The 21584-nt window shown below is 40.8% G+C and overlaps 3 protein-coding genes across 6 annotated transcripts in view; all 3 read left to right on the top strand.

Moving 5' to 3' along the window:
* tmem196 (transmembrane protein 196) overlaps positions 1-20535 on the top strand; it is a 43449-nt gene extending 22914 nt beyond the window's left edge. Inside the window, exons 2-6 of one of the 4 annotated variants that reach the window (XM_074612774.1) lie at positions 11493-11766; positions 15983-16039; positions 18960-19095; positions 19541-19659; positions 19789-20535. In XM_074612774.1, the coding sequence (XP_074468875.1) occupies positions 11602-11766; positions 15983-16039; positions 18960-19095; positions 19541-19659; positions 19789-19860 (549 nt within the window). In that variant the 5' untranslated portion in view covers positions 11493-11601 and the 3' untranslated portion in view covers positions 19861-20535. Of the gene's footprint in view, positions 1-11297; positions 11767-15982; positions 16040-18959; positions 19096-19540; positions 19660-19788 lie in introns of those variants that run through there. The other 3 variants (XM_074612773.1, XM_074612776.1, XM_074612775.1) reach the window with 3 other exon arrangements.
* On the top strand, positions 5585-8144 carry LOC141754298 (4-galactosyl-N-acetylglucosaminide 3-alpha-L-fucosyltransferase 9-like). Its single transcript, XM_074613254.1, has one exon. It carries the CDS (start codon positions 5585-5587, stop codon positions 6668-6670), a length of 1086 nt encoding a protein of 361 aa, XP_074469355.1. The 3' UTR covers positions 6671-8144.
* On the top strand, positions 8412-10907 carry LOC141754020 (4-galactosyl-N-acetylglucosaminide 3-alpha-L-fucosyltransferase 9-like). Its single transcript, XM_074612771.1, has 2 exons — positions 8412-8488; positions 8788-10907. Exon 2 carries the CDS (start codon positions 8795-8797, stop codon positions 9887-9889), a length of 1095 nt encoding a protein of 364 aa, XP_074468872.1. The 5' UTR covers positions 8412-8488; positions 8788-8794; the 3' UTR covers positions 9890-10907.
* Positions 20536-21584: the final 1049 nt, after the last annotated feature.

Genomic DNA, 21584 nt, shown 5'->3' with positions numbered 1-21584 from the left:
GTTTCACTCACTTCTAATGTCGTCTTCCCAATTTTTTACTGTAATCTGTCAAAGAAAACGTCTACATCGTCGGCCTTGGGCTTGTGAGAAATGGTGTTTACCAAAGGCTGTCAAAAACAGAAATGTTAAAGGATAAATCTGATGATATTCTATATTTTTGTTATTGTCAATGAATCCTGTGAAACGACTAAAGTATTATTCTGAGTCAGTCCCACATACACCGTCCTGCTGCTAGGACTACTCGCTAGCACGTAGCAATTGATCACAACAAATGTTCCATTTACTCCTGTTTGTGTAACGTTGGCTAAAAGCTACAGTGTCCATCTGTTTCAGGAAAGTACTTAGCCTCTTTAGAAAAATCTGTTTTATAGATTTACGTCTTCAGTAGGAACAAGTGGGCTGAGAGCCACAGTCATGGTACGGAAGTCAGAAAGTATTACAAGATAGACTAACACATTGATGTTTTTTGGTCTTTTCATGGGATTTGTTGACAGTAAGAAAAATATGTTATAATGCCAGACTTATCCTTTAACACAGTTACAGGACACCACAGTGAATTTGTTGGCATTCTTACTTCTGGATCTGAAGATCCAGTTTCACTTAAGCTCTCTATAAGCAACTCTACCTGTTCTGCTGTTGCTATATATATCAATATAAAATTAGACACCTCTTACATCTATCACCGTTTTCGTCTTACCTATGTCTCTTCTACCCAGGTGGCAACCTCCAGGTCTGAGAAGTGAAGCCAATGATGAAGTGCCTTAAACTTGCATTCTGTCTAATAGCCAGCAGGGGGCGACTCCTCTGGTTGCAAAAAGGTAGTCTGATTGTATAGAAGTCTATGAGAAAATGACTCTACTTCTCACTTGATAAATTAACTCAGTAAACATTGTTAACATGAGTTTATGATCTCAATCGCTAGTTTCAAGTCTTCTTCAATACAGCATGATCATTTAGTAAATAACGGTCCCATTTAGAGTCAAATAGACCGTAAAGCAGGGGATGCTTTAGGGCGTGGCTACCTTGTGATTGACAGGTCGCTACCATGGCATTGGGAATTTTCCGTGTTTCTGTCTTTCACAGTGTGTTGTCAGTTCACGACAGTTAATTGTTACATTTTGGTTGCCAAAAAATCAGCATTCGGTTGTACTTAGCTCCACCCTCTTGTGTCACTTCTGGTTGCAAAAAAACAAGATGGCAACAACCAAAAACCAAGATGGTGACAGCCAAAATGCCGAACTTGAGGCTTCAAAACGGCAGTCCACAAAACCAATGGGTGACGTCACGGTTACTAAGTCCACCTCTTGTACACAGTTTATGCTTCTTCTACCACATTATAAATGCCTTGTTGAGTCATGACCCAACAACATGCCAATCATTCTGCAGGCATCAATGAGAGATGCCCTTTGCCTGCCCATATCGGTTTGTTTGACCTTTTTTTCATTCAATAGAAACAGAAGATAAGTACCTCGCTGACTGACCCGCTGGCTCTAAAAGGGATACATATGTAAACACCAGTATTAGCTTGTTGTACCTGCCTTTGTTTACCCACAGCAGCTCAACAAAGACCACCATTGAAACCTTTTACATACTTCTAGGGAAGTAAAATGCTGTATATCAGGCCATTTCACCTACACCCAGTTGTCAGTTTATTAGGTACACCTAACAAAACTAATGTAGTCTAACACAACAGTCCTGCAATAAATCAAGAAGGTTGTAATGCTCTGTTTTTGTTGAAACTGTTTCAGAGAGGTGTTGAATAAAACAGGTCTAACATGATCATTGATACAGGAGAAAGAGCAATAAACCATGCATAACCCATGTGTTCAAATACAGCATGGTCCGTTTTAATCAGGTGCGTCGTCGCTTCTTTTTTCTGCTGTAGCTGAGAGCTTTCAGCTACTTTAAGAATCCTGGAACTGGTGCTGAAGACCTGAACTCCAAATGTAAACACACCCCTGAAACAGTAACGCTTATTGTAACACACAGCTCGATGATTTTGTATCCTGCGGTAGCCACTTTTACTCTGGAGCGAGTCGATTTGATCATTGATCAGTTAAAAACCTCCATGTGCACAAATACACAGACAGTTGATGTATATTTATTGGGTTGTGTTTGCTACAGTCTCAGTTCTAATGCTTTTATATTATTTAAGAAGGATGAGAGGAACCCATGTGGGTGTATTGAATTTTTAGCTTTTTTTAGAGAGGGCTGGGAAATGAATGCTGTCAGTGGGGAGCTTTATTTAAGACACACTGTCTCCATATGGATAAATGATGCTAGTGTGGCAGCCCCCACCCTTTAGGACTCTCTCCCGGCAGATATCTTTAACGCTGCATCTATGGACACCTTCAAAATACTCCTGAGAACAGACCTGTTAACCAAGGCCATTTGAATTTATTCTCTGTTCTTTAGTTATTTGTTGTGCCCCCATATATATAAAGCATCCTTGGGAAAGGCGTTATAAAAATGCAAACTATTAAAGAGGACCTATTGTGCTTATTTTCAGGGGAATACTTGTATTTTATATTTCTAATAGAATAGGGCTATCCCGAACACCATTTTGAAATATTCGATGGTATTCAAATCTGATTGGTCAGCTGGCCCTCTGTTGGGATTAGTCAACCCAACCAAACTCTTCAGACTCCGCTCTAACTAGCTTTTCTTGAGGGCGTGCCGAACTAGCTGTTATGCAAATGTGTTACTTGGTGACATCACAACGTCGCTGAAGAAAAGGCAGGACTTCAATCGAGGCTTTTCCGGCAGTTCAGGAGCAATGTTTGTGTGGGGGAGAGTAACTCCCTTTGGCATGGACTTTGGGTTTTGTAACTTTGCAGAACTTTTATATGCACAAAAAACTATAAAACACACTAATGGAAATGGAAAAAGCACAAAAGCAAAATAGGTCCCCTTTAATATTATGATTATTGTAAATTCTCGAAGGGCTCTTTGTTGTGTGTGAAGGATAATGTACAGTGAGTGGGTGTGGTGGCAGTTTCTGTTAAAACAAGACACAAACCAACGTAACAACTTGTCTTTCAGTGAATTTAATAAAAAGGCATACATTAATAACTAAAACATCTGCAGATGGACTGCAGATGGACTCACGAGCACAGCCACCTGTTGTGGACTGTGGCAAGTGAGCCCCGAATACAAAGAGTAGTCAGTATTTATACATTTAAAGCATAACATGAAGATAAGTGCAAAGAAGAAAGGAAGAGAAGGATAGAAAGTGTATCACTGCGTCAGCACACAGCAGACAACAGAGCATCACAAGACATAACAGGTATTTCAGCAATCTGTTGTTTGCAGTTACAGAAAACTAAAATGTCAGGTCACTGTCCTATGGTGACGAAGTTGAACATGTGAGGCCCTGAGATTATCTAAAGGTACAGTGTTAAACTGCAGATATGAAAATTGCCGTTACATGGGTCATTATTGCAAAATTAACCCAAACAAGGTGATGCAGGAACCCGGCGAAGACTGCCGTAATTGACCAATCAGAATCCAGTATTCAACAAAGCCGTGTAAAAACACACATTTATCAAGTGACTTACCTCTACTTAAAGCAAAGTGTGAGAGTGACCTTTAAGAGCAGCTCTCAGGGGATCACATGATTGATCACATGTATGTTCAGCGCAGGAATAGCCGATCAGAGACAATTCATTCTCAGTGATATTTTTTACAGTTTGCATGTCTCCGAGGGTGTATGCTCACCACAGTAAGGCTTTTAAAGGCAGGGTTTGTTTGCTGCTTAAAGACCATCCGTTGTTTGGTCTTGGTGGTATCACTGTTTCCTCCCAAGTCATTACTCTCCTGAATTGTCTACAAGTCATAGAAGCATTTTTCTTCCAAAAGCTGACAATGACGTGCAAGTTTTACCTTGAACTACACCTTTGACTTGTAAGTGTCCATAAATAGACTATGTAAACATTGGTAAACAGGTTTGTGTGGCCTCTGCAGGTGGAGATAAATCACAACTTTGTTTCCCACAGGTTTTCCATGTGTTGTAAGTGCTCTGAGCGCGAGTTCACATAAGGTTTGTCATTTTGAAAACTGTTCATTGATTCTGTTTGTGCGTACAACACTATGAATATGATCACTATCATCGGGACCACCTTGACCACCATCATACTGAATGACAGAGGTGTAGCACGATGATGACGCAGTGTAAGCAAATACAACTGGTTTCTCTTGTTGGGCTCAGGAGGTTATCCATATCTCAGTATTCAAATGTGTGTTCAAGTGTCAAAGGCCTCAGTTGGTCTACTGACTACCAGAAAGAGACATCCAGCCCTTATACTCTGTGGAAAGGTGAGAGGAACAGCATGTTATGTGTGATGTGTGATAGTCTTAATTTCATGAGAATATTGACTGTAATGTTGGATTTCAAAGTCGTGAGCATTATTATGTAAGTCTCTTGTGTTGAATTGCATTCATTAAATAATGTCATAATTGATCGTTCGATAAGCCACGCCCCCCATAGTTAGGGCCTACGACTTGAAATTCTTGGTTGTTGGTCTAAAAAAAAGCAAGTTAGTGGTAGGGGTCGCTGGTTTTGGAATGATATCCTCAATATTACTTTACAACCCTGTATCTTTATGTTATGGACACCTTTTTTCTGTTTTTTTCATCTTTGTTTGTCATGTTTTATCTGTAGTTTTGGCATGGCAGACGGGTCTTAAAACTACAATACCCATAAGACTCGGCCCCTGTTGCTACCATAGACTGTATATAAGAAGAATCATTGGTTTGTGGACTACGGTTTTGAAGCCTCGAGTTTTGCATTTTGGCCGTCGTCATTTTGTTTTTTTGCAACCAGAAGTGACACGAGAGGGTGGAGCTAAGTACAACCAAACGCTGAATAAGACATTTTTAGGCAATAGAAATGTCACAATTAACTTTCATGAACTGGAAACACACGAGTTAAAGTTGTAAGACGAAAACACGGACAACTCCCAGACCGGACAACGTCATGGTAGCGACCTGTCAATCACAACGTACCCACGCCCTAAAGCATACCCTGCTTTATGGTCTATTTGACTCTAAATGGGACCATCATTTACTAAATGAACATCATGCTGTATTGAAGAAGACTTGAAACTAGCGTTTGAGACCATGAACTAATGTTAACAATGTCTACTGAGGTAATAAATCCAGTGAGAAGTAGGCTCATTTTCTCATAGACTTCTATACAAACAGACTTCTTTTTGCAACCAGAGGAGTCGCCCCCTGCTGGCTGTTAGACAGAATGCAGGTTTAAGGCACTTCAGCATTGGCTTCACTTTTCAGACCCGAAGGTTGCACACTGGTTGCTACGGAGAAGAAGCAAGTCAGAGGCGAGAATCGGAGTGGTACCGAATTCAAAACACTTCGCTGTAAACAAAACACAGTGTTATAGTTGCTGAATAAACCCAGAAATTAAAAGTGAAGTGATTTGTGCATATTGTAATATCAGATTTCTCAACACTGTAATCTTTAGCTCCCGCCAGTCGTTAGCGGCGCACATTTTGAGCAGTTTGAACTCTATTTGCTGCAACTCATGATGTCGTTATCACTTCAGTTTCTCTTTCTGCTTCCACAGATGATGACATCAGCTTCCAAGAAAACATTGTACTTAGCAAATATAGCCGCTCTTGGCCTTATCTGCTCTGTTCTTGCATTCTTTCTGTATTTTGAGCCTCCATCTCCTGTTTGCCCACCTACATCTACATTAGCTGATGATGGAAATTATGAAGGCATGGATCCAAATGAAAAGCCCATAGTCCTGCTGTGGTTCTGGCCTCTCGGTCAGAAGTTTGATTTCAAAGTTTGCTCTACCTACTTCAACATCGACAGCTGTGTTCTGACAGACGACAGATCCCTCTACAGCAAAGCACAGGGGGTCATTTTCTTCCATAGAGACATATTCTGGCATTTGCAAAACATGCCGCGGGGGCCACGTCCAGCTTTTCAGAAGTGGATTTGGTTCAATGTGGAATCCCCAACTAACACCGCAAAGATACCGGGTCTGGACAACCTGTTCAACTTAACACTGAGCTACAGAAGAGATGCTGACATCACGGTGAGGAATGAGCTCACTATTAGGGAGACAGAAATGAAAGAGGACTTTATTCTGCCCAAGAAAGACAAACTAGTGTGCTGGATTGTCAGCAACAAAAACCCAGCCACTGGAACCGCTGTGAGAGAAAGATACTATCGTGAACTGTCCAAACACATTAAGATCCACGTCTTTGGTGCAGCCTTTGGGAACCGATTGAGGTACGAAGACTATTACTCAACCATTGCTAGCTGTAAGTTCTACCTTTCATTTGAGAACTCGATCCACAGAGACTACATCACAGAGAAGGTGAACGGGCCCCTCGTGGCGGGGACGGTCCCCGTAGTTTTGGGTCCTCCGAGAGAAAACTACGAGCAGTTTCTTCCCTCCGACGCCTTCATTCACATAAATGATTTCCCTGATGCAAAGTCACTGGCTAAGTTTCTGCTGGACATGAAGAACGAGACGTACTCGCGTTACTTTGAGTGGAGGAAGTTCTACACAGCCACCCCTCATCTCCTGACAATGAACGAGGAATTCATTCAGCCCATCTGCCTCGCCTGTGACCACATGTCAAGAGACGGGGATTTCCATGTAGTTCATGACCTTTATAAGTGGTACTCTACATGATAACGTCAATGAGAACGTCCTTTGATAGTGCAGCCCGGTCTCACGGGAAGGGGTATAAATAGCACGACAATACACAAACATTCTGTGTGGGTGAGGACGCATTTTAGGCTTTTCGCATTTCGTCATTTGTATGCCACGCAACAAAACTACGGCAACGTACGCAGTTAGGTTTAGGCAACAAAACCACCTAGTTAGGTTTAGGAAAAACATCATGGTTGGGCTTAAATTAAGTACGTAAACTAAGTAAAATATGTACGGAAACAACATAGTATAAGTACTGTATGGAACTGTGACAAATGTCTCAAACACTGGTCTCATTGCAGTCAGTACAGACTACATGATGGCATACAAATGACACGCCAAAAGCAAGAAAGGCGTTCTTATTGCACGCTAAAAGCCTTGCTCATTATCGTGTCACTCATATGCCGGTTCATGCAAACAGGCTGGATAGTGGCTCATACATGCACATTAATGCACACATTATATACAAGATACTTTAATATTCTACCTATAATTAGGCACATGTGAACATTGTATTCTGTTTAAAGTAGAAGTGTGGTATCGATCTTCTCATCTCTTTCTCGCAAAGAAAGCAAATTTGCAAATTTCCCCAAAAAAGTCAAACTGTTCCTTTATCCCATCTACTGTTGAGTTTCTGGAACAGGACCATAACAGAAAATGGTGTTGCCGTAATTTTGTCAAAAAATGTAAAACTCATAGGATCAGTCATTTTATCAAAAGAAATATATTTTTAAGTGTAATCTAATGGGAAAAAAATTGGAAAACTTTTTTGGGATGTGGATAAGGGGTGAAATGTTTAGTCGATCGACAGTACATTAATAACATTAATGTAACAATTTTGATAATAATTTTTTTAGTCTTCTTTTTAACTCTTCTTGTGTAATCATCTCCAACTCTAATGTTCAGAAGTGTTTGCCGAAGGAAGCAAAAGTCCATCCCACGCAGGTCAATCCATCTTCCTGTCACTTGTTATCCGTTTGTGCATTATTCAGGTGATCCAGTAGGACCAGGTGGGAGGCAAAAATGCTTCTGACCATTTGTGTGCAGTATTTGCTTTCACGTCATGCTTTCTTTCTGCTTCTCAAGCACACACCCCAGTGTGGGTAAAAGGTCAGGGGGATGGTTATGCAAATATATAGGGTTAAAACATGATTTGTTTAGCTTGGTAAATACAAAGGGACTGATTCTCTGTTTTTACTCATGTAATGTCTACATAAATAAATCAGTGTACATGTCTGGTACTGGCTGATAATGCCAATATCTTCTAGGAATTTTAAAGGAGTAAGGCGACTTTGATTATTTTATTTTACTCTGTAGATGTAATCGTTTTGCTTTCTTCATAACTTATAATCATGATAAAGTTATAAATACTCATGTATGGGTATGCCACCAATTTATGAAATTTTACAGTCAACAACATCTTGGAATATTTATACTGATCAACATAGTTGTTATTGAATAATGACTAAATATAAAGACTGTCTCCTAGAGGGATTTTGAATGTTTCAACATCAAGTTTCAAAATGCATTACAACCAAATACACAACTTTTATGAAAACAAATTGTTTGAAAGTAAAATCTCAATGTTTTTAAATGCTTGACTGCCCGGTCTGACACAGTACTGGTTGAGCTGGTGAGTAGGTGGAGCATCAGTCAAATGCACATCTGCAAGGGAGAGAAAAACCAGCTAGTTTTTGTTGCACTGCATGAGTGAGTTTCACTTGTCACACCCGTCCTGTGCTGCTTCAGTCTGAATCCTGCAGAATATCTATGCTCACCTTCAACTCTACGGAACAAGTAAGTATCTTAACCAGATTTTCAACCTGCATTACACTTTTTAGTGAAGGGACATTTTGCAGAAATTATGCTCATTTTGATCCAAACAAACTTGTAAATTGTAGCTTTTCATGCCACATGTGGTTATACTAGTTTAGATATTTTAGGCGACCTTTAGATTATGATTTATTAAATGGCTTCCTGCTTTTGATTCAACAGTTATTATAGACTTCTTTGAGAATTTAATAAGTGACACACTGCCAATACTTTGCTGAGTGGATGTGTTGCCAATGATTATGAGGGTTCTTCTTTCCTTGCAGGTTTCATATGGCTTCTGTTTGTTATGTTTTACGAGCCACCCTGACGTTGGTTCTCCTGCTGGCTGGAGTCATAGTTCTGTTTTTAATGTACCATAAGTCATTTGCATCTCCAAAATGCCATCCTCCACCGGCTCATTTAGGGCGGCTGAAAAAGCCAGCTAATTCTCCCGGCACGTCAAAACAGCCGGACAAGCCTGTATTGCTGCTGTGGCTCTGGCCTGAAAACAAAAGGTTTGATTTTCAAGACTGTGAGACGCTTTTCAACATTGACAGCTGCCACCTCACAGATGACAGATCTTTATACTCCAGAGCTCATGGCGTTTTGGTGTTTCACAGAGCTATCCGGGATGATCTCTCCAACCTCCCCACCGCGCCTAGAGCCAGATTTCAGAGGTGGATCTGGTTCAACACGGACTCGCCTACCAACACGCGCAGGATAGCAGGCATTCAAGGCCTCTTTAATTTAACCTTGAGCTACAGGAAAGACGCAGACATCCACGTCCGCTGGCGACTGACTCCCAAGAAGAACACAGATGAAGATTTCATGCTTCCCAAGAAGGAACGATTGCTTTGTTGGATTGTGGGTAGCGATGACCTCCTCACAAAATCAGGGGAGAGATACAACTACTACAGAGAACTTGTGAAACACATCAAGGTGGATGTTTTTTCCTCTGCCGAGTTCTCGAAGGGTGACGACTATTTCATGACTATCAGCAGCTGCAAATTCTACCTTTCCTTTGAGAATTCCATTCACAGAGATTATATCACCGAAACGTTCAATGGACCTCTCGCGGCCGGCACCGTGCCGATAGTTTTGGGCCCACCGAGAAGGAACTATGAGGAATTTGCTCCAGGTACTTCCTTCATTCATGTAAATGACTTCCCTGATGCCACGACACTGGCTGAGTTCCTCCTGAAGCTGGATAAGGATAATGAGGCTTATATGAGATACTTTAATTGGCGGCGATTCTATACCGCCAGACGTCATCTCACTGAGGAGAATCATGAGTTTGCACACGCTATCTGCCAGGCCTGTCGACACGTGGGCATGAACAAGGCGTACAGAGTTGTACCTGATCTGTACAAGTGGTTCTTACAGTGATGCCTTTATTGATCTGCTGTTCAAATCATGCTATACAGATAAATATTCTTTTATTGTCTATAAAAACAATTCAACTTTTGGCTCAACATAAGTAGGCTACATGTACATATCTCCAGACCTTTTCATGACAATTTTCATAAAGAAAAATAGCCCTGTGTTTAGTTTTGTGTCAATGCATTTTTTTCACATAATCCAACAGCTGGTTTATTTAGATTGAAAGGTAGGAGAATTTCCTCAACCCATAACTTAAAGCTGAAATTGGTAACTTTGAGCAAATATGATAAAAAAAAGAAGTTATTTTCACTATATCCTGACAGTAGTGCATGAGACAGATACTCCGTGAAAAAATCATGTTCCTCTGTGTCCTCCTGTGCTCCTAATGGCATCTGCAAGATTTCAAAGACCGGAAGAAAACAACTAATCAGAGCTGAGGAGTCTCTAATCAGCTGTCAATCACTGCTCGTAAAACTCATGAACTCCCATCAAACTGTCAAGTAGCAGTGTTTCTGTGGGGGAGAGTAACTCCCTTTGGCCTGGACTTTGGACTTTGTACCGTTGCAGACCTTTTACATGCACAAAAAGCGTCAAAGTAAACTAAAGTCAGCGTCAGGCTCGCACTTGCTCGCTCTAATAGACATGAACGAGCATCGCTCAAAACAGTGAGGCGACACACGTCAGCTAAAACCACAATATCACTCTATATTTCAGCTGCTTGGCAGTAATGTTAGCTGACTAGACTAAGGTCTCTCCATGAATCAATGCCAGTGCGCATGGGACACAGACCCGGGTGATTTATAAGTGTAAGAAGTTACAAACAGTCCCTTTTAAAATGTATTCATAAAATATTTTTTGGGCTCCCTTCTAGACACGACCCAGTTAAATATATTCTAGTCATCCATTTAGTGGCTGGTCCTGATTGTTTTGCTCATCGTATTACTTTCTATCCTACAAGTAATCTTTTTTTTTTGTTTTTGTTTCTTTGCTTCTGTTGTTTGTGTTGGAAAACTTAAAATGTATTCATAAAAAAAAAATTTAAATAAAAAAAATCCTATGTATTAAAAAAATATGTCTTATTAGTTTTTTATCCCATCTTCATGCCTTTTTTATGTCTTATGAAAAGACGAGTTGCCTTGTTGAAAAGGTAAACTTATACCTTTCCTTAACTCACTGTTTGTTGTTCAACTGATCCAGAGTCTGTGAGCTTCATTCAATGAGCCTTAGGACTGTCAGCTTTCTACCTATTATGGTGTTTCAGTGTTTCCATCCTCATGTGGGCGGATGCTGCGCCTCGTGCTCTCCTGGCTACGGACCTGCATAGCGCGCGTGAGTTCGTGCACCGCGTGTGTGTGTGCGTGTGTGTGTGCGTGTGTGCGTGTGTGTGTGTGTGTGTGTGTGTGTTTGTGTTTGCAGCGGTGCTTTAAGTACCTTGGACAGCACCAGGCGACACATACACGCACTGGAGCAAGCAGAGGAACTTCTCTTCTCTCTCTCTTTATAAACATCATCCCACCGCAGCGCAGCATCACTCCTCCACTTCTGTTTACTTCTAACCTCTCTACTCTACTTGGACCTACTTTTTCGGATAATCTCTCTTTATTTCCAGCCGGTTCTATGAAGCAGTAGAGCCGCAGCTGCTCCTCGGAGCTCCGGACTCCTCTCTCTCTCCTCCTCCTCCTCCTGCCTGCTGGAGCTGGAGAGATGCCCGCGGCGGGATGTGCTCCAGCCGTAAGATCCTGTGGAGCCTGCTGCTGTTGTCCGTGGTGGAGGTGGGCCTCGGCGTGGCGAGCATCGTCCTGGGAGCCGTGGGCATCAGCTGGGTCCGGGGAGAGCACAAACCACAGCAGGGAGACGCGTCTCCGGTGTGGAGCGGACTCTGTGTACGTCCTGCATGGGAACTACTTTTATCCTTACTTTACCTTCTTTACTTTACCAGAGAGGTTCAATATCTCCAGGTGGTGATGTGGAGGGTAGAGAGGCACAGCTAAAACTATCAGACACCTTTGAGTGTATCCATATGAAAACTATTAGGACTTTAAGAACTTTAAACATGTACTATCTGCCTTTAAACATGCACTATCTACCTTTAAACATGTACTATCTACCTTTATCTACCTTTAAACATGCTCTATCTACCTTTAAACATGCACTATCTACATTTAAACATGCACTATTTGCCTTCAAACATGCTCTATCTACCTTTAAACATGCACTATCTACCTTTATCTGCCTTTAAACATGCACTATCTGCCTTTATCTGCCTTTAAACATGCACTATCTACCTTTATCTGCCTTTAAACATGCACTATCTACCTTTAAACATGCACTATCTACATTTAAACATGCACTATTTGCTTTCAAACATGCTCTATCTACCTTTAAACATGCACTATCTACCTTTATCTGCCTTTAAACATGCCCTATCTGCCTTTATCTGCCTTTAAACATGCACTATCTACCTTTATCTGCCTTTAAACATGCACTATCTGCCTTTATCTGCCTTTAAACATGCACTATCTACCTTTATCTGCCTTTAAACATGCACTATCTTCCTTTATCTGCCTTTAAACATGCACTATCTGCCTTTATCTGCCTTTAAACATGCACTATCTACCTTTATCTGCCTTTAAACATGCACTATCTGCCTTTATCTGCCTTTAAACATGCACTATCTACCTTTATCTGCCTTTAAACATGCACTATCTGCCTTTATCTGCCTTTAAACATGCACTATCTGCCTTTATCTGCCTTTAAACATGCGCTATCTGCCTTTAAACATGCACTATCTGCCGTTATCTGCCTTTAAACATGCACTATCTGCATTTAAACATGCACTATCTACCTTTTAACTTACACCTTTGAGTGTATCTCAAAAACATTCCTCACACAGTAGATCTGTACATCTGCATATTAAAATAAGGCATAGAATAGAATAGAATAGAAAGCTTTATTGTCATCGTATTAAATACAACGAGATTCACAGTTGCCACTTCTGGTCAGTGCTTTAAAACAAATACTTGACAAGACTAAACGAGGCAGATAAAACATATAACAGGTAAAACAAACACAGTTATAAAGCAAATAAAACAGGTAAAGTAGATGTAATAAATAAATAAATATAAACAGAAGTGTTACACTAGAAGTATAAAATATGAAAATAGATGTAATGTAAACAGAGGTAATTGCACTTGTAAAACAGGTAGAGTAGATGTAATAAATAAAATGTAAACAAAGGTATATACAGTATATGAATACAATTTGGCTCTTATACATGGAAAGGCATGATTGACTACTTTGAAATAAGATTGTTTTATTATGATTTTGACTGGAAGATATTAGTAGAAGTTGTGTTCCAATACATCCCTTTTTTAAAATGAGTTTAATATAAATGCTTCAAATTAATACAAAACTGTAACAACTTGTAACAACAAGCTATTTATATCACACATTGTTATTTGTGAGGGCACAGTAAACAGCTTTCATTAAAGGTATTAAATTGATCTTTTTGTTTTTATACTGATGGTTGTTTATTTAATGTGAATCACTAACTGGAAGTTGTGACTCATGCCCCAGTATTAAGACCCGGGGTGTGGTGATGAGACTAAATATTTTAGTTATATCTTTTATGTGACTTAATGTGTTTGTCCATTAGATGTTAGAGAGCCACACTCACAGCCATTTGACCTGCTAGATGCTTCTGTGGCCGGAGCTAAAGATCGGTTTCATTCATTCATGCTTGAGTTGTTTATCTGGGCTCTTTTACGCACCATCATCCCCTCACTCCTCTGCATACAGTACGTGTCCTCCTGTTACACTGACGCTCTCGGGCTCATCGTCTTGATTTCAAAAGTTGAGTTTCTGACATTTTTAGTACAGTACTGTATATAAATACTGTATATGTAACCTTGAATCAACTATGACTGCTCCTCCAGCTGATATAACAGTCTGTCTTATTGCAGAGAATTACTGTAAGTGCCTGGAGCTCAGGCAACATGAGTCATAAAGACACACATCTGTATCAGATTTTTGCAAAGTGTGCAGTATCTCAAAGACCCAAGAAGTGTGTGTGATGTGGAAAGAAAGAATTAGTGATATTACATTATAGGTTGTATATTGTGAGTGCATGTAGAGTGTGTGTGTATAAAGTTGCTGCAAAGCTGTTATGCGGTGTGACAGACAGGTGTGTGTTTAACCTCACAGCTGTTGAATGCTGTCTGCTGAGTCAGCCGCTGTGTCTCGTGGTTAAAGAAGATCTCCTATCAGGAACTTGGGCTGACCGCTGTCCCCAAAAAGCAGATTGAATGTCCAAGTATCCTGCTGGAAAGTGATCCTCGTTCATATTTGTCAGGACATATCGAGTTGTGAAATAATATTTGTCCAAGTTAATGGGCAACCTTTCGATAACTAGAAGGTCATCTGTTACATTCAATGATTTTTTAGGGTGTTATTTCTAAATCGAAAGCCCCAATCTTTATTTAAACCAATCAGCCTTTAGAGGCAGATAGAAGCTTAAAATTCAGACATTGTGTATTGTATTTTATCAAAGGATTATGGCTTCTTCCTTTTTTTTTTATCTATAAGTACTGGAATACTAAGAATCATTTAAAAGTGAAACTGAGAAACTCAAATTCCCATTAATGTCTAACAATATAATCAAGAAAACTAATTGAAAGTAACTTGACAAAAACCTCAACCTAGCAAACTCCATCCACTGAACACAAAATAGGGCTGAAAGCTCCGCAGGAAATCTCGTAAGTGCACCTTGAGCTACACTTAATAATATCAAAGGTCAAAACCTTCAACCTTAAAGGGGAAACAGAAACAATAATAGATTTTTTAAAAGTGATCCAACCAAAAAACCCAGTCCATTCCGGCCAACTATTTTCCAATGAAAGTAGCTTGCAGCACTAGCTCCAAAAGTCCCTAAATCTGGCGAGAAAGTCGGCAACACTGATGGTCCGTCCCTTCAGGCCTCCCTCCAAACCACTCCCCCAAAATTATCATTACGAACATAAACACATCATAATGAACTCACAGTTTGTGGAAGACTCCAGTGACGCGCAATGAGTCAAAACATTTTCACTGCCAAACCGTCAAATACCGCCACTTGGTCAGCGCCCCTCTGCATCAGAGACCGACGCACGGGGTATCCCTCTTGCGTTACTTTTGGACAGACCAGGAACAGAGTGTCAATATACGCTCATTACATGCATAGTGTCCTTTCAAAATAAACTTATGTTTTCACAGGAAGTTAGGTTCAGGCAACACAACCACTTAGTTAGGGTTAGGAAACGGTTGTGGTTGTCGGTAACTTCACTGACTAGCGACTCATGTGACTCACGGGTCTGACGATACCAACAAGTCACACGTGACTCCTGAGACGTGACAAAATAAGTCGATGTTAGTTTCACACGCGACACAAACAGCGGCCTCCTGGTTATAAGTCCTGTGACCTGTTGACCCATCCACCACCGCTTTACATTGGAGTTACTTGAAAGCCTGTTCGTCAAATGCTGTCGCTAAAGGGAATTTCAACCAATACAACAAAAAATGTTTCTAAAATCTTTACCAACCCTGCCTTTAACTGAAATAGTTTGATTTTAAGTTGCTTCAATAAATCAATTCAAAACAGGTATGCTGTAGCGGAAAGATAAAAAAAAATGAGAGGAAGCCAAGGAATGACATCACACCCTCCCCTTTTACACACACACACACACACACACACACACACGTTGACTACCACTTCCAGCAACTTTCAGCAAAACAATGCAGCTCGCATCTCACTGTGCAGCCGCCCCACTTGTAAGCGTTGTGTGCCAGCGTAATCCGCCACCGTGCTGCTCCAGTTCAGTCTGAATCATTGACATCCAGGACAACGTGGCTTCCTGCTCGAAGCCCACAATAACACACTCTATTTTTAGAGGGAGAAAGTTGCATCGTGTAAAGAATACATTCACCCTTTCCTGTTGTCGACACGGGGAGGATGGAGTGATAAAAATAGATTCAATTTCATTTGGTTTCTTAACCAGTAATTTTCTAAAGACTTCATCTTCAGAAACTGCTCATTTACTCATCTGTTGTTCGCTCTCTTTCCAGTTTCTGGTCTGTGGGATGTGCGGAGTGCTGTGTGCTCGCAAGAGGACAGGTCTTATTGTAAGTATATACTTAGTTGTTCTGTTTCCCACTGGACTCTTTTGTTGTCATTTCTTATGTGTATTAGTTTTCGCTCTCTCTCTATAAACACTGTTTTCCTGCTGCTCTCCAGTGATGTGATGTGACACATGGGCGAGTCAAAGTGTTTTAAAGGAATAATTCAATATTTTGGGGAATATACTTATTCGCTTTCTTGGCAAGTGTTAGATGAGATCGATACCACCCTCTAAAATCCACTGATTAATATCTTGTTTGTTTAATCCGTACAAAAATAAAGAATGTGACAAACTATTTATTGGTTGGGATGAGTAACTTTCTGGAGTTTCCGCTGGTTGCCTGGCAACTGGTACCCGGCCAAGAAATAGTCCTTCACAAAATTATAAAGTGTTGATTAGTGAACTTTTTAGGGATGCTGGTAGACGGATTTTGTTACCTTTGGACAGAGCCAGGATAGCTGTTTCTGCCTGTGTCCGGTCTTTATGCTAAGCTAAGCTAAACTAAGCTTACTGTCTGCTGGCTGTAGATTCAGATCTAACAAACAAATGAAGATGCTATTAATCTTCTCATCTAACTCTCAGCAAGAAAGCGACTAAGGATATTTAAACATTTTGTGCTTTTGAAAAATCACAAGTGAAAATTTAAATCTGAAGAATGTTACATTATTTTGTCTCTCGAGGTTTGAGACTGTTATCAAGCTATTAAATAGGTGTTATCGGTCACAATTAGAGCCATAGATGTGGGTCAGTAGGGGCCTACTACACCCAATATTAGGTTGTATCATCTATTCACATGGTAGATCGCCGAAAGAAGGTATAAAAGAACACGACAGCAACCTCTAGCAACCGTAGTAATTATGAGCAGAGGCAGAAGTCAGGTGCTACAGTATAGACAGCGTCAAACTCCATATGGGATGGGGGTCAGGGCAATGGATGGGACACAAAACAAAACACAAAACAGAACACAGGAGACCAGGGTTTGCATCCCATGGTTGTCTTTTATGCCAACTAGGTTTTGCTGCCTAAACCTAAAGAAGTTTTAGTTTTATTACCTAAACCTAAAGAAGTTGTAGTTTTGTTTCCTTGACCTAATGAAGTTGTAGTTTTGTTACCTTAACCTAAAAAAGTTTTAGTTTTATTACCTAAACCTAAAGAAGCTTTTTTGTTTGTGTTAAAAACGGGATGTTTCATGCAGTTTTACATGTTAGAACGTGTTGTTTTTAAGTTTCACTTTCACTTTTACAATGTAGCAGATGTAGTAGGCCCTATATATCTATGGTGCTAACAGCGACTGATAACGCCTATTTAATGGCCTGATAACAGTTGAATCGGTTGCCCATTCATTCATTCATTCATTAAAGACTGTCTTCATATCAGTGTCCTCTGTTGCAGACTTCATGATGCCAAATTCTAACTGGAAACAAAAATCAGAGTAGATCCAGACACACACTTTTTGATATGATTGGCGTTTGTAGAGGCAAAAGAGCCTTTGAGAGTTGATGAAGATGACTGATTATTCATTATTATCTATTTAAAAGTGTTTGCCTTTGAAAGATGATTTATTTTGAACACCAAATACTGTTGCTATCCAATAAAATGACTCGACGACACGCATAAACTTTGCCCTCTTCAATGCAAATATACGCATGGTCTGTGTCATGAACTTTCACACGTTATCTACCCCTGGAAGTTTACAAGTAAAGACTGTCTAATTGTGTCAAACACCCAAAGGTGCTTTTGTGTGTGTATGTGTGTGTGTGTGTGTGTGTGTTGTCCTGTCCTGCAGGTGCGCTCTGAAAAAGACATCTGAGGAAACCAGAGGAGACAAACAGTCACCTCTCCTCCTCTTCTCTTTCTGTCGTTCTGTCCATCTTTTTTCTGCTCAGCGATCACGTCGCAGTCTCTCTGTGTCTCCGAGTCCTCGTGTTTCTCTCTGACTCTCTCTGTCTCCTGCTGGGAGGGCACTAATGATGGATCAATGTCAGCACAATCTGCTGTAACAGAGACATCCCTCAACCTTTCTCTCCCTCCGTCTCACCCTATCCATCCCCGCTTATTTTCTCTTTATCTTCGTGACTCTCCCTTTTCCATCGCTCTCATCTCTCTACCTTCTCTGTTCAATCTCATCCTCTGCAGTCGTTTCGATGCTCTGACTCTCTCCATCTTCCCTCTCCTCATCTCTTTCCGTCCCCTCCCTCCTTGTTTGCCTGCGGGGTGATGATTGCATTAGGTTGGTTTGGCTCCGGAGTCCTGCCAGCCGCTTTCCACACTTCACCGGGTAATGACTGAAATTGGAGAAGCCCTTTTCCATGTGGTTAAAGGCACTAAAGGCATCTGCACTGGGAGCAATGAAAGAGAACCTGAACTCTTGACACAATACACACACACACGTGCATGCACAATAAACAGGGAGTAGAATTGAATTGGATTTTTATTATTCTGATTGCAAAGTAACAGAGCTGCAGTCATTTCCCCATCAGATCCTGCTGGGAAAAAATGTGATTCTCATACTGGGTTTGAGTTTTCCTGCTGCTTTACTATCCTAAGTAGGGTAATCCGTTAAATGTTATTGATTAAATACTAAGGGGAAAATCTCACCAACAGTCTAACACTCACACACACAAGCACAAAAACAAGTGAGTGATGCAAGCATATTTACAAGCCGTGCCATATTTCTGGAGGAGACAGTGTGCTTTGAGAGCGATCCAATTTTCTAATAGGAAACAAGATTTATTTTGACTGATACGCATTACTCATCAGAGCAGCCGCCGTCCAAAACAGCAGAATGATGGAGATGGAAGCTCAATGGTAGTTTATATATCTCCTCATCTCATCCCATTTTGTCAGTTTGTTTACAGTTTTGTTGATAAGATATCAATTCTGCCGTTTGCATTAACATAAACCATTCTCTCTCTGTCTCTCAGATGATCCTATTTTCGGCGTGCTGTATCTGCGGTCTGATTGGTGGGATCCTCAACTTCCAGTTTGTTCGGGCGCTGAACAAACGACCCGACTCCATGCACTCGATTCATCTGGCTGCCATGACTCTGGCCTGTCTGGGTAAACAAGAAAAATAACAGCACAGTCTAACAAAGCATCAGTATGTGACGAGTTTAGATGAGAAAGTGTTGGATATTGGCACCAGATAAAAAGTTAAGGGGTCACCTGAGGGTGCACGGACATCTGTACTAAATTTCACAGCAATCCATTCAATAGTTATCAAGACATTTCAGTGGGATAAGTGAACACTTTGCCCTGCTGGTGGTGCTAAAGGAAAAGTCAGGGGATCACCAAAGTCATTAGGATTCATCCAATTGGGATCATGAACATCTATACAAATTCCATGGCAGTCCATCCAATAGTTTGGACCCAAATGATGGACCAACCAACAGAGCGACGTTGGCATCCTAGTGGCACGTCACTAGCATGGCTAAAAAAAGTATAAAATACTTAAGAACTCTTCCATTGTGTCTTCAGCTGGTTTCTCTTCTCCTGTCTTGTCCAGGGATCTCCTCCTGTACCTTATCCACATGGCTCACCTGTCGCCTGGCCAGCTCCGAGCAGCAGAGGATGTTCCTGGAGAGGGAACACTCGCTGCACCACTCGCACGAGATGACCGAGAAGGTAGGAGAGCTTATGATTGGTCAGCTTGTCAACAGTGTGGCCTTTAGCTCGAATAGGAAAATATGTTTCATGACCTAAGAGGATGTGTATGTTAAGCTATCAAGTGTGTTTGTGTGTCCCCCCTAACAGGAGATCCTTGACAACTCCAGTAACGGCATTCCTCAGATCTCTTACAACGGACACACCACAGCGTCACCATGACAACGCATCACCAATACATACTGAAACAGTTCATGAATCGCTCGCTGTCAGACGACAAAATACAGCATGTACTTCTTTCTGCACATCCTGCGACGTACGCTGTAAGTCTATCCTGACTGTGGAGAGTGAAACCTCCAGGTGTCTCACCTTGGGACCTTTTTCTCCGCCGCCGGAGTGAAAGAAGGACGTTTTGACAACAAGAGGGAGACGTTTGTGCTTCTGAATAATTATGCAAACATGGGTTCAAACCCCCTCTGATCAGCTCAATCCAAAGCAGGGATGGAGAGCTGCCATTTGGGATCGTAATTCAGGTGACAAGCAAATCTGCGTGGCATCATCTGACCTTTAAGCTAACGAGCAGGAAGGATTTTATCTAAACTGATGAGCACAAACCAAGCATGCACTTGAAGAGCCACTGCTATTTCAGTCTCAATGTCTTTATTCTCTCTATCTCTGTCTTGTTATGGGTTCATGGAATGCAGATCTTGAGATAGCCTACGGTAAACTGTATGTATCGTCCCATAATGGAATGCTTTAATATGAAAACATGCGCAATGTACTGTATATTGTATATCCATGCTTGTATATCAGGAATCTAGCCGTCCCTATAAATCAAACATATTTTTATAAACGCTTCTTATAAAAGTGAATTCAATTAAAGTATGACCAATCTGAGTGGTGGTTTATCTTACATGGATTATTGCAGTGGAATTTAGTGCTATATTTTGATTTCTGCAATGTTTGATAGATTGATTTGCGCACACACAGCGAGCAGCAAGATGAGTTTGATCTTATGATCCCAAAATATGCAGATTCGGCCTTTCTCATTACACTGAACAATACTTTTTGCATGTTTCTGTGGGTATGCAAGTGTTTTATTTAGGGCTGTCAGAGTTAACGCAATAATAGAGCATTAATGCCAATTCATTTTAAAGCCACTAATTTATTTAATGCATTAACGCAATCAATTTTTCAGTGGTTGTAGCAGAGAGAGTGAAGATACTGGCAGCATATGAAACTAGAAAAAACATAAGGAATCAATTGGTATCAACCATGTCATACTATCTTGTCAGGATAGAGGTAAAATAAAGCTCCAAACATGTGCTAAATTTTGGGGAGGAAAAACTGACCTCTGACCTCAAGATATGTGAATGAAAATGGGTTCTATGGGTACATAGATATGCCCACTTTATGATAATCACATGCAGTTTGGGGCAAGTCATAGTCAAGTCAGCACACTGACACACTGACAGCTGTTGTTGCCTATTTTTAATGCTAAATGCAGTGTGAGGGTTTCTAGACAATATATGTCATTGTTTTGTGTTGTTAAGTGGTTTCTAATAATAAATATAAACATACATTTGCATTTTTGCCCACTCCCATGTTGATAAGAGTGTTAAATACTTGACAAATCTCCCTTTAAGGTACATTTTGAACAGATAAAAAATTGGGATTAATCCTGATTAAATATTTTAATCGACTGACAGCCTCACAAGTAGTATATAGATGGTGGCTTTGCGCGTGCACGTGAAAAGCGCGTGCACATGCGTGCGTGTGTGTGCATGTGCGTACGTGTGTGTGTGCGTGCGTGTAATGTGCCTGTGTGTGTGTGTGTGTGTGGGGATGCAGGCGCACCCTGGTGACCCTGGTGACCTTTTTGTAACCCTAGGGCTGATGTTAATTATTGGTAGTTGACCAAAGGTGTCTGCTGTAGGTGTTATCAG

The sequence above is a fragment of the Sebastes fasciatus genome, chromosome 17, assembly GCF_043250625.1.
Source record: "Sebastes fasciatus isolate fSebFas1 chromosome 17, fSebFas1.pri, whole genome shotgun sequence".
NCBI lineage: Eukaryota > Metazoa > Chordata > Actinopteri > Perciformes > Sebastidae > Sebastes > Sebastes fasciatus.
Note: the sequence above shows the minus strand (reverse complement) of the source record. Positions and strands in the feature narration are given on the sequence as shown.

Excerpts from the sequence above, each read along its gene's own strand:
- LOC141754298 (XM_074613254.1), top strand. The coding sequence starts at position 5,585 with ATGATGACATCAGCTTCCAAGAAAACATTGTACTTAGCAAATATAGCC.
- LOC141754020 (XM_074612771.1), top strand. The coding sequence starts at position 8,795 with ATGGCTTCTGTTTGTTATGTTTTACGAGCCACCCTGACGTTGGTTCTC.